Here is a 12998-nt window from a genome sequence, read left to right as displayed (position 1 = left end):
GAAGTTTAATGCAGAAAATACCAAAGCATGATTAGAGTTAAACAGCAAGAAGACAAAAGTGTTGACTGCCAAGACATTTTTAAAAAATGTATGCTTGACAATGAAGAAACTGAAATGGTTAAAGATCTTCTATCCCTTGGCTCCATCATCAACCAAGCGGGAGACTGCAACAAAGAATCAGGAGACTTAGGGGCAGCAGTGGCGTAGTGGCTAAGAGCAGGTGCACTCTTATCTGCAGGAACCGGGTTTGATTCCCAGCTCTGCTGCTTGAGTTGTGGAGGCTTATCTGTGCACTCCCACACACGCCAGCTGGGTGACCTTGGGCTAGTCACAGCTTTTCGGAGCTCTCTCAGCCCCACTCACCTCACAGGGTGTTTGTTGTGAGGAGGGAAGGGCAAGGAGATTGTAAGCCCCTTTGAGTCTCCTATAGGAGAGAAAGGGGGGGGATATAAATCCAAACTCTTCTTCTCTTCTTAGGCCAAAAACAGCGGTGTGAAAACGGTGTAAACCCTTTACACTGTTTTAAACCATTTTACAGCGTTTCCACTCCGCTGCTTTTGGCCCATGCGGAAGGGCAACCACGAAGGAACTACGAACAGTTCTTAGGTGTAAGAAAGTGGTGTGGGAGACCACGATCAAGATAATCCATAGCACAGTATTATTCCCCGTTACTATGTAAGGATATAAAAGTTGGACAATGTAGGAAGCGGACAGGAAGAACATTTATTCGTTTGAGAGGTGGTATGGAAGGAAAGTTTCACAGAGACTGCCAAAGAAAAACAAGTGGGCTCTATAGCAGATCAAACCTGAGTTCTCCCTAGCACAGGGGTCTGGAACCTGCGGCTCTCCAGATGCTCATGGACTACAAAACCTATCAGCCCAATTGGCCATGCTGGCAGGGGGCCGATGGGAACTGTAGTCCATGAACATCTGGAGAGCTGAAGGTTGCAGACCCCTGCCCTAGCACCTAAAATGATTAAACTGAGGCAGGAAATTGCGCAGGAAATGCCAAAAGCAAAGTTTAGACATATACCTGTTTTCGCTCTTTTATAAAGAGGTGCTTCAAGCAAGAAACCATAGTAAATTCTCTGTTTCGCTTCAGCTATAAAAAATGTTTCATGGCTTATTACTATAGTTTTATACACAGAGACAATACAGGGGGTATATAATTCATGGTGAACATTTGGATGTTTCCATTCAAACGGATTGAAGGAGAAGCTCCGGCATGCAAAGCCCCAGTGAACTTCGCTACCTGAAGGAAACGCTGCCCAAGGAATGGCAGGAGAAGTTGCCTGTGGTTCACCATTTCCACCGTCAAAGGTTTCTGCTGCCTAAAAATGAAAAGGACATGATAAGAATTTAATGCGTGGACCTTCCAACTGCATGTCCTGATCAGGTAACGCCTATTGCATCCAGACATTTCTTGTACAGTGAACACCGTGGTACACTTCCATTACTTAGAGCATGGCTTAGCCACTCCACTTCACAAATTGCTCAGAAAAGTACTTTCCAAATGTAAAAGGAACACACTGCAAATTACAGAAAAGGAATGATTCCATATTTATTTATTCAGCATATTATTGGGGACTTTTTTGTCATAGAACATAGGGCTCAAAACAGCTTAGAAACATCACATGGAAATTCACTCCCTTCCTTGACTGTGCCTAGTGCTAATATTTACCTATGCTCCAGTTGTCTTTAGTGCTACATCATCAACATGAGTGGCTTCCCTTAAATAAAATAAACAAATGCATTGGCTGGGAGTGAGTCATGCTCAGTGATTGGCTGGAAGTGAGTTGTCCCCACCATAGCTATCCTTTTGGCCCATTATTCATGGAACGCTTACCTCATGGCTCTTCTCTGCACAGTGGGCTTGTAGTGGGCTCTCCCCTCGCATTTCTCTGTTTACACATGAGGAGGCAATCACTCTTGCCACTGAGCTTTTCTGCAGAGAATTCTCCTGGGCCTGGTTCTTTTAACTCCACCCATCAAGTAATCCTTAAAGGCACAGATCTCATTATACCCGGTAGTCAAGGGGTAAGATTGCTGGCTTAGCCCTTTAAACTGCCCTTATATTGATATTACTTTTTCAAAAATAAACCCCTCCCCAATGAAAGAGGCAAAGCAATTATCTGGACCACAGGCTGCTAAAGAAGAAGAGCATCCTAGAGTTGATATTCTCTTCCTCTCCCCTCCTCACACACACATCCTCCTGCTGCTGCTTCAGGACAGAGAGGACAGAGAGGCTTCTTAATATAATATCAATATGCAAATTAGAGGTCGGTGTGTTTTGGATAAGTTTGTGTGAGCGAGCTTCTTTTCTGTAACTTGGGAGTGGGAAGGCCGCCCATGGGCAGAGAGAAGATGTACAGGGCAAATCTGTGCTCACTGGCAAATCTGTCCTTCTCTGGTGCAAAGCAAAATATAATTGTGCTAGAAGTAGTCTCATGGAGAAATGGAAAGTGAAAGCAGGGCTTGAGGAAATATGTTCGTACAAAAAATCCTGCCACAACTGACAATGGACATTCATGCAGTGGACACCTTGTGCATAATCGGCCCTTTTATATAATAGGATGCTTGCCCTGTAAAGTTGTGCCCAGATACTGCAACCTTCATCTCAGAACTATCTCCCCCCACTCCCATTTTCATAGGCAAGGACAGAGAATAGGGCCTTTCCTGTAATTGCTTCCGTGATCCTTCCTTCCTCCACATGCTGCCAGTGTTGTTTGCGTTTACAGACCAACCCAGGCATTTTTTTTCCCCAATTGCTTTTGAACTGATTGGGAGATGGCTTTGCTTCTTCTTCCTTTTCCATTCTCTCATTTGTGCATAATTTTGTTGGAAAAAATGATTTTTATGAATTTATATACAGACAGCGAAATCCTTGGATCCCAACAAGGGATTCAAATCCAGTTGTTTGCTTAAAGGCAGTAAAAGTTTTAGCACAACTTTACTATACCATGGCCAAAGAATCCTGCACAACTGAAAAGTCACAACATGTTCTTTTGTGTCCTGCCCCTCTGAATACACGTACTTATACACCTTTTTGCATCATTGTTACATTGTCTCTTTTCCCACTGCTAACGTACCACAGCAACACAAAACATCCAATCATCTGCCAAAGCCCACTTTCATAGGTAATGGTCTACTACACATGTACAAAAATTCTTTTTCTCCAGACTGTGGCCCTGACTACTGATAAGCAGCTATGCTCAACCAGCTGCAACAACTCCTAAGGTTGCTTGTTATTCTACTAACTGCTAGGGCACAAAAGATTATACTTTGCTCTAAGCCAAAGATAAAAATGGCCTCAGTCATGCTAACAGCCAATATTTTTTTCCTTCATCACCAAAGAAGATAAAACAAAGAAGAAACAGAAGAGTGTGCCGGCTGCAGCCTTTGAAACCATGGCTACCAGCTACAATGGTGGCTGGTTCATGAATTAAATGAGTTTGTTTAACGTAAATGTTATGCCCTCCGCCTTGTTACATGGTAGATTTAACGAATCAAGAAAAGTCTAATAGATTGTGCCCATGTAATGCTGGCTTAGTCGAAACTTTGGCCCACCAATTATTATACTACCCAGATTCAAGGAAATCAGATCCAAGTATGTGAATCTTACTCCCTTATTCTCAACTGATCTCCGGGATTTATTTAGATTATGCTGCTTGCTGAATAATCCAGATCCTTCGTTCTGTGTGATAGTGGCAGACTTCCTCTTGGAAATTATCAAATGCCAGGAGTAATTTTTAACTTAACATTTTATGCTTTGCTCTGTGTATTCATCTTTATTACCAGTTTTCTCTTGTATTTATTTGATTGCTCACTATGCCAATAAAGGCTGGATTGATGGAATGCGCTCACGTTAGCCATTTGTTCCGGAATGTTAGAACCATTTTTATTGCCCAAAAATAAAAAAAAAACCCTACCAGCCCAGAGGAAATAGGGAAATAGAGGGGTATATTATTCGTGAAAAGTGGCTCAAGCAGAAAAGGAAACGGGGTAGTACTAAAATGTTGGTCAACTAATCGACTATGTGTGAACACTGTGGCTGAGATAAACTAGCACAAGCATGGTGTGTTGGGGCACTTCAAATAGAGTATACAAATACAGCAAGTGTAAATAGAGACCAAAAAATCAACACCCACATATTTGCACAGAGCCTCCATGTGCCTCTGCCTTATTGGGACCATTCAAAGCAGTATAAGCAGGACTCTGAAAGTCATCATTTCTTGAGAGTATACAAAAAGTATAGGAATTGGCACTGGGCTCAGAATTAGAATCCATGTGAATCTAAACTTCCATTTTCATTCAGAGGCAGATTTCTGGCCTGCTGACATTTCAGAAACCAAACAGGTGAAGATTTCCAGTAGTTTCCACAAATAGGGTGGAAGAGAATCTTGGTGGAATAGGGTGGCTTGGTGGAAGAGAATCTATTTGGCATGCCAATGGTCACGGGTTCAGTCCCAAGCATCTCCAATTAAAAGGATCAAGTGGTTGGTGATTTGAAAGACCTCCACTTGAGAGCCTGGACAGCCACTGCCAGTCTGAGTGGACAGTGGTGTAGTGGTTAAGAGCAGGTGCATTCTAATCTGGAGAACCAGGTTTGAGTCCCCGCTCTGCCACCTGAGCTGTGGAGGCTTATCTGGTGAATTAGATTAGCTTGTGCACTCCAACACATGCCAGCTGGGTGACCTCGGGCTAGTCACAGTTCTTCAGAGCTCACTTAGCCCCACCCACCTCACAGAGTGTTTGTTGGGTGGGGGAAGAGATCATAAGCCCCTTTGAGTCTCCTTACAGGAGAGAAAGGGTGGATATAAATCCAAACTCTTCTCTTCTTCTTTAATGCACCAATGTCCCGATACAATGTAAGGTAGCTTCATGAGCTAATTCTAAGCACACTTATTACAGAGTAACTCCTACTGAACTCAGTGGAGTGTACTTCTGAAATATCAACATGTTTAGGAAAGTACTGTAAGCAGTGGTGGGATTCTAATAATTCAACAACCGGTTCTCCCCTCCACACACACTCCCCTCTGCTGCACCCCCTCCCCTGCTGCAGAGGAACATCTTGTGGGGGTAGAGGGGGGGCAACGGGGCCTTTCCGTCGCTGCTCTGAAAGCCCCCTCGCTCACCAGGAAGAGGGTGCTCTGGAGCTTTTAGCGCTTCAGAGCAGCCAGACGGCAAGATGCCCAGCTGCTCTGGGGCTCTGAAAGCCGCTTTTAACAACCAGTTCTCCAAATTCAACAAAAAATTAGGCACCGGTTCTACCGAAACTGGTGCAAACTGGCTGAATCCCACCACTGACTGTAAGGTGATAATCCTAAGAGCATTTCCCTGGGAGTAAAATAGGGCTTCTTGGACTTGATCACTGAAGTAGACTGCTTGGACTCGATCCCTGAATCCAGCTTTTCTTGGCACAGAAGGTAGATCCAGAATTTTTAAAAGTTATTTTTAACACCAAAAGAATCAGCCTAGCCCAGACTATAAACACCCTGGCATTACCAGCTTCATACCTCAAAGCCTCCAAAATCATCGTCATCCATTTTCCAGTGGATACCTAAAGAACAGAAAATATTAATTAACAAAACCGAGTAGAGCAAACTGCGTTCTGCAAGTCAAGACCCTGCTCCTCCACATGAAGCCTACTGGGGGGCGTCGGGCCAGTCACAGAATTCTCAGAATTCTCTCAGCCCCACCTGCCCCACAAGGTGTCTGTTGTGGGGAGGGGAAAGAATGGCAATGGCAAGCTGCTTTGAGATTCCTTAAAGGTAGAGAAAAGGAGGGTATAAAAAAACACACAGCTCTTCTTCTACATTCAGTAGCTTCTGCCATGAGGGCCACCAGAAAACCTCAAGAGCAAACAACCTTCCTCATAACACTACCAGCCATCAGTTAGAGGGGTACATCCCAGAGTCCAGTCCCACCGCATAGGCAAGGGTTGTCCAACTCTGGCTCTTCAGATGGACTACAATTCCCATCAGCCCCGGCTGCCAATTATAGTCCATGAACATCTGAAGCGCCAGAATTGGACACCCTGGTGTAGGGGGTGACTGGTAAACCCCAACAAAAGTGAATTCTCTTCTCCTGGAGATTTATTAATCCCAAACGAAGAACGTATAGGGAGTTTTCTAAAAAGCAGCAAAAAGACGGTTTCAGAAAGTTATGTGTCTGTGTTGAAGTAAATGTTTGGCAACAGATGTTCTACTATTTGTATTTAAGATAGGATCCCCAAACTTTACAACCCACCATCAATGCAGAGAAGACTAAAACCCACAATTTATAATACATTACTTCATGGTGGGGGGTAAAAACACAGGCAAAGGTATGTTTTCATATTTATATCTATATTGACCTTATGCTCTGAAGTCTGAGAGCCATGAATGGAAATATTTTAACATTCTCTATTGCTGTTCCAAATTGGCACAGGCGCTTATTTCAATAATGCTTTCCTGCTTTTCGCATCGCCTCTTAGCTCTTCTAGTAGCTTCAGCACAAACTCCAGCTTTACACATGACTGCGGTGACTACCTGGAAACGTATCTGCCCTCACAGAAGTTCTGCCCTGAGTTTCTTTAAAAGGGTTCATTTACAGTTTGAAAGGCAACTGGTATGTTTATGACTTCTGCGGGTTTTTAAATATATATATAATTGAGCTAAAATAGTTCTGCTTCTTTGGAAAAATTCAAAGTTTGGGACTCTGCTAATGAAGATAAATCCAGCTATGTCCTGGCCATGGAAAAGTACACGAGAGAACACACACACACAAACACAGTTTTCCTCTTTCCTTGTTCTCTCTGGACAGAGCTAAAACAAATAGTGCTCACTGCAAGGGTCTTGGTCAACACAATACTTTTCAGCCGAATCTACTTCAGATGGTTGTTTAGCGAATGAAATGGGAAGGGGGCAGGCATGGCATGTGCCCCAAAACTCAGTTTCTTGGACAGAGGCGTATCAGGGGGAAATGGTGCCTGGGGACAACACCTGCCCCGGGCGCCTGCCCCCCCAGCCCCCTAACGCTCAGGGGTGGGGCCTGCGTGGCTCAGACAGGCACCGAAGCAGCAGGGCCAGACTGCTGCTGTGGTGCCCATTCCCATTCCATTCCAGAACCTTTATTAGGCATAAAACCGGTGTGTGAGCTGCTGTGGTGCCCATCAGATCCCCCCCCAGCCTCCCTGCAGGCTGCCTCCTGCCCTCCTCAGGCCCTTGGATGAGCACCTCAGGTGCCCATCCAAGGTCCTGGGGAGGGCAGGAGGTGGCCAGCAGGGAGGTTGGGCAGCTTGGGGGGGCAGTTCCAACAGGGCCAGGAACCAGCCTGCTTCCAAGCTGGGTTGGCACAGGGGAGGAGTGGGTGGGGGCAATTTTGCACACACACCCCACCATTGCACCAGGGGTCATTTGACCCCCATTGTAGATACACCACTGGCCTTGGACAAAGGACAGGATGGCGGCCAATACAGTTCATTCATTCATTTCGATGGATTACGTTCGTTACCGTTGGATACGTTCGATTCGATTACGATTACCGTTAGGCAGGACCCCGGAATTCCAGTTAAGTTGGATTCGTGCCAGTTGGATTACAGTTACGTTCGTTCGTTCGTTAATTCCTTTCATTTATAACCCTGCCTTTCTCCCAGTGGGGACCCAAAGGACTTTATATTGTTCCCCATTCCTCCATTTCATCTTCACCATAAACCTGTGAGGTACGTTAGGCTGAGAAGGAACAGCTACCCAAGGTCACTCAGCAAGTTTTCATGGTAAAGCAGGGATCCAACCCGGGGTCTTCCAGATTCTTGTTTGATACTCTAACCACACAACGACAGCAGCTCAAAAGTAAAGTACGAGTTTGCACCAAAAATTATCTGAATTTTAAATTATTACAGGGTATTCTTTCATTCTTTCATTCTTTCATTCTTTCATTAGGTTCAAAAGGAAAGAGGTCTGCGCAGAAAGAATGACTTTAAAGCTAACCCATTAGTATGTACAGAAGAAGAAGAAAAATCACACACTCAAAATATTTCGGTGTCATTAATTTATACTGAAAATCATTATTGAGACACAGTAAATGCAATAATTATGAATAATTAGACAATGGAATCAACTAGTAGTTTCTCAAAAGAATCTATAGTATCAGTGGCTTTTCTGTATGGATTCAAATGTTATTTTTGATCAGATAATACACACAAAAATAATTACCGGTATTTGATACCCCTCCATTTTTAATATATAACACTCGTAAGCCTCACATATTAGTTCTGATCCCCACCATTCTTGGATAACATTCTTGGATAACATAAGAAGTTTCATTAAATCTTAACAGCCTTAACACGTCAGAATTCTGTCTAACTTGCTAAAGAGAAGCTACAGCTGAGAAATCATTCAAACCTACCTAGAATATGAAGAGATATGGAGTTTTTATTTGTGGACTTTAATTTGTTTGAAAACACTGAAATTCCCATCACATAAAGCCTATTCTGTCTCAACCTGCTAGGCCCAAAAAATGATCATGAACAATTTAGTCCTTTAACAGAGCTGTCCTTTGACAGAGCTGTGCTAACCCATAGATGGAAGCATTATTACTGGCATAGTACTGGCATGCATCTTTGGTATTCTGTACTCCCTCCAGTGAACTGTTCCTTCATTTGGGACTTGGAGCCCAGGAGTCACCCTGACGAGGAGAAAGGAACTCATGGAAAGGGGATGCGTGGAGTTATACCATGGGAGAGCTCAGGACTTCTCAGCTTCAGTTGCAAATCTAGCTAAAACACCTGTCACGGCTCAGCCTGGTCTAGTTGGGGACCCCTGGGAGGAAGACTCAGATGGAGAGGAGGGGACAGTTTTGGTTCCAGATCCCCAGGCACTGCCTGTAAATGCAGAGCCTGACTAGTCATTAGTCCCTGCAGGACCAGGTCCAAAGGCTCGGACAGAGCATGCATGCAGACAGGGATCTACAGCCAGGTCCAAGCTCTGAGATTTCCCAGGGTCCAGATGTGGGACACTTCAGCCTCTTCACAATGAGCCAGAAGGGACCTCGTTTTATAGCCCCCCCTCCAGTGACTAGTGTAGCTCATTTGTTTTTCAGCTTACAAAGTAAAAGATAATACAAAAAGGTGTTAAAAATTGTTAGCAGTTAGCTAACAATTTTAAAAAACCCAGAATTAATCATCCAGCCAGAGCATTTAACACAGACTCCAAGCAATTAGCCTCAAAACAGTTCAGACTAGGAGCAGACTATGAAAATGATGGTAAAAGATTAAACGCCTTGGTTAAAAAAAGAGAGACCGACAAGAGACATAATTTGGCTTCACATATGGAAGACACAAGGGTCGTTGCTACGCGAGCCTCAAGGGCAGGGACATTCCACAGGTGAAGTGTTCCACTGAAAAAGCAAAATGATACGACAACTCAGGTCAAGTACACCTGAACACAAGTTAGAGCAAATCTTGAAAATCTACTTCATAGTGAACAGTGGCAGCAAAGAAAATTCTCGGCCACTATCGCATTCAAAGCTAGCCCTGGCAGCAATAGTGGAACCCTCCACAATCGCACTGTGATCAATTTGCTAGACATTTAATGGATAAATTTTATGCCTAATAAAGGTTTTGGAATTGGAATTGGTAATGGATAAACAGTGCAATCCGAAGCGGAGTTTCATGCTTCTTGAAGTCACCAGACTTGAACCAAACTACAATTGATGGTGACCACAGATTCTCACAACAATTCTGAAAGAACTACAACTGCTTCAAAAATGGTGTTGGCGACCATAGGATGGGTCCCTGGCCACCACTACCTGCAGTCTAGCTCTTAGCAGGATATAGCTCTGCTTAGAATGGCACTGAAGACCACTCACACCTAAGATCAATTTGAATTCTGCGTTAATGACAGTTGTATTAAGCTCAGCTCCTAAATCTAAAGAAACTTTGTCAAGGCCTGATTTAAGATATCATAAAACCAGTGAATCACTGAGATACTTGAAAGCCAGCCAATATTCTAATACCGTATATACTCGTGTGTAAGTCGACCCGCATGTAAGTCGAGGCACCTAATTTTACCACAAAAAACTGGGAAAACTTATTGACTGATGTATAAGTCGAGGGTGGGAAATGCAGCAGCTACTGGTAAATTTCAAAAATAAAAATAAATACCAATAAAATTACATTAATTGAGGCATCAGTAGGTTAAATGTTTTTGAATATTTATTTCAAAGAAAAACAGTAAACTAGCTCAGTAAGTGGAAAAAGAGGGTCGAAAAACAAGAACAATATGGGTCTCAACAATAACTATTTATATGTTAGCAGCACCAACATATTTCAGAGTATCTTTAGGGAGACCCACTCACTGATGAAATTACCACCCCTAAGGTTTGGCGAAGTTTTGGTTCAGGGGTCCAAACTTATGGACCTTCAAAAGGATAGCTCCATCTACTATTAGCTCCCATTGAAAACAATGGGGAATAGAGGCACCTCCTTTGGGAGTCCATAACTTTGGACCCCCTGAACCGAACTTTACCAAACTTGGCTGGTATCATCAGGAGTGTCATCTGAGGGTACTCTGAAATTTTGGTGCCACTAGCATAAAAACTACACCCCCCTGCTGGCCGTCAAAATAAAAACACAAAAAAATTAGGGGAGCTTTTCAGCATTAAAAGTGTGCTGAAAAATTCGACTTATACACGAGTATATACAGTAGTTTTTTTTAAACCCACTGGCATTTCTAAAGTTTAAAATAATGCAGCGTTTAGGAATAGGTGCAAGAAGTTCCAAGGGTCACAAAATCAAATAACAGAGGAAAGGAAGATTCAGTTTCAAATCAGAAGGAACATACTATATGTTCATGAAAAGGCCGCATTTAAGAGAACTTACGCAAACATTCCATTAATAACTTCTGTCAAAATGTGACCCACGGTTGGATATTAAACGAATTATTTTCAGAGACATAGCACAGAACTCTCCTGCTATGGAGAAGTGTGGTACTTTAAATTGAGTTCACCTCTATAATGAACTTGGATACAGTACAATTGTTCAATGAGATACCTTTCCATGTGAAAGCAGCCAAAAGCTAAACATGCAGTAGACTTACTCGACAGAAGATTAAACATTTAAGTCCAGTTAGCTGCAGATTTCAGTTTACTTTTTAAAAGCCTGATTGAGTATCCATTTTAAAACACAAATATTGCTGAAAGCTCAAACAAGACATTATGCCCTGTGGTCTCCGATTCTCTTTACTGCAGGACCTACTGATGTGTGTTGATTCAACTGGTCAAAAAGAACCTTCCACATGAGCATTACTTTGATTTGGGAGCAGCAGTGGCGTAGTGGTTAAGAGCAGGTGCATTCTAATCTGGAGGAACCGGGTTTGAGTCCCTGCTCTGCCACCTGAGCTGAGGAGACTTATCTGGGGAATTCAGATAAGCCTGTGCACTCCAACACATGCCAGCTGGGTGACTTTGGGGTAGTCACAGTTCTTCAGAGCTCGCTCAGCCCCACCTACCTCCCAGGGTGTTTGTTGTGAGGGGGGGAGGGAAAGGAGATTGTCAGCCCCTTTGAGTCTCCTACAGGAGAGAAAGGGGGGATATAAATCCAAAGTCGTCTTCTTCTTTTGACAGTTGAATACTACGAAGACATGCATGCCTCTTAACTTGAAGCATTTAGCCTTAGTCAATGGAAATGAAAAGCCCTCATAGTCAGCTGACATCAGATTTGAGATGGACTTACTGAGCAAAACCACTGATCAATGAAAGTCAGCATTGTCCATATTGTTCTCTGATTGGCACCAGCTCTCTGCAGTCTCAGACTGAAGCCTTTCATATCACCTGTTAACTGACCCTATTAGCAGAAGCTGGGCTGTATACAAAGAAAGAGTGACAAACCAGCCACTTTTATTTATCACTTTATGTAAACCAAGTTCTTTCTGATCTTCACAGCTCCCAAATACAAAGGCGTCTGGAAGACGGACCATGCCCTCCAAATGCTCAGTAAAGCTTCCCAATTCGGCTTTTTTAAAGCTCGCAAATAACCCTACGCTGTTTTTACCCTTACAAAGAGAGTTATAAACACTGCACTTATTATATTTTTACAGAGAGAGACACAATTTTATTACACTGTTTAATTGTGGGGGAGGGGAGAATAATTTAGAAACTGACCAGAAATCATGAGACGTTTCTAAAAGCCAGTAATCTTAAGAAAAGGACACTTAAAAGCCAAGAAGCAAAACATTCACATGGAGCAATCGATTGCTGCTGCAAACACTTCTGGTAAGAAGGAAGTAAAGTATTCCCTTGGGCTTTCCACACCTGACAATCACAGCCACGCCTTCCTTCATTGGCTAGAACAAAGGTAAGGCCTCTTTCCATTCCATGAAGCAAGTACAGTGGAACCTCATTTTCGTCGCCTTTGCTTTTCGTTTGTTTCGGTTTTCGTCGATTGCCTGGGCGAAAAAGTTGACTCAGTTTTCATCGATCACCCCGGTTTCCATCAATTTCCGTCGCCTGCTGTCATTCAAAACCGTGTCAATAGAGGGCGACCCAGGACTGCATGGTAGGTGGCCCTATAGGGCCTTGGTTTTCATCGGTTTCAGTTTTCGCCGGTTCCTGCCGAACGGATTACCAACGAAAACCGAGGTTCCACTGTAGAAGACCATGCCTTCTATCTCTAGATCTAGAAGGCCTTACAATTTGCTCTTTAAAAAACCCCCTAGGAATCCAGGATTTCTATCAATGACACTGAGCTAAAATAAGGAACATGTATCACAACAAGTGTCACACCAAAAAAATTGTTTGCCTGTTAGAAAACAGTGATCGCTCTCCAGTAGTTTGTGACAACATTAGGTAACCAAATCTGATCTACTGTGTCATCCTGAAACATCAGCATGATTGGTATATACTCCATGATTAACTGATTACGTCGCTGGCAATAGGAATATTGTTCCCTCTTGCCCAAAAGTGCTAAAGTGCCTTCAGAGACCACATCATGCCCGTGTTGCATCGCTTGCACTGGCTCC

General features: G+C 43.3%; 1 protein-coding gene across 5 annotated transcripts in view; it reads right to left on the bottom strand.

Moving 5' to 3' along the window:
• Positions 1–12998, bottom strand: part of CCDC91 (coiled-coil domain containing 91) — a 119519-nt gene that overhangs the window by 94392 nt on the left and 12129 nt on the right. For all 5 annotated transcript variants that reach the window (XM_048516105.1, XM_048516108.1, XM_048516107.1 and 2 more), the window contains exons 2-3: positions 5517–5560; positions 1253–1331 (exon numbers count right to left, since the gene is read on the bottom strand). In XM_048516105.1, coding sequence (XP_048372062.1) covers positions 1253–1331; positions 5517–5546 — 109 coding nt within the window. In that variant the 5' untranslated portion in view covers positions 5547–5560. The remainder of the gene's footprint in view (positions 1–1252; positions 1332–5516; positions 5561–12998) is intronic.

This window comes from Sphaerodactylus townsendi, linkage group LG14 (genome assembly GCF_021028975.2).
Source record: "Sphaerodactylus townsendi isolate TG3544 linkage group LG14, MPM_Stown_v2.3, whole genome shotgun sequence".
Lineage (NCBI taxonomy): Eukaryota > Metazoa > Chordata > Lepidosauria > Squamata > Sphaerodactylidae > Sphaerodactylus > Sphaerodactylus townsendi.
This window is presented reverse-complemented; position numbering and strand designations above follow the sequence as displayed.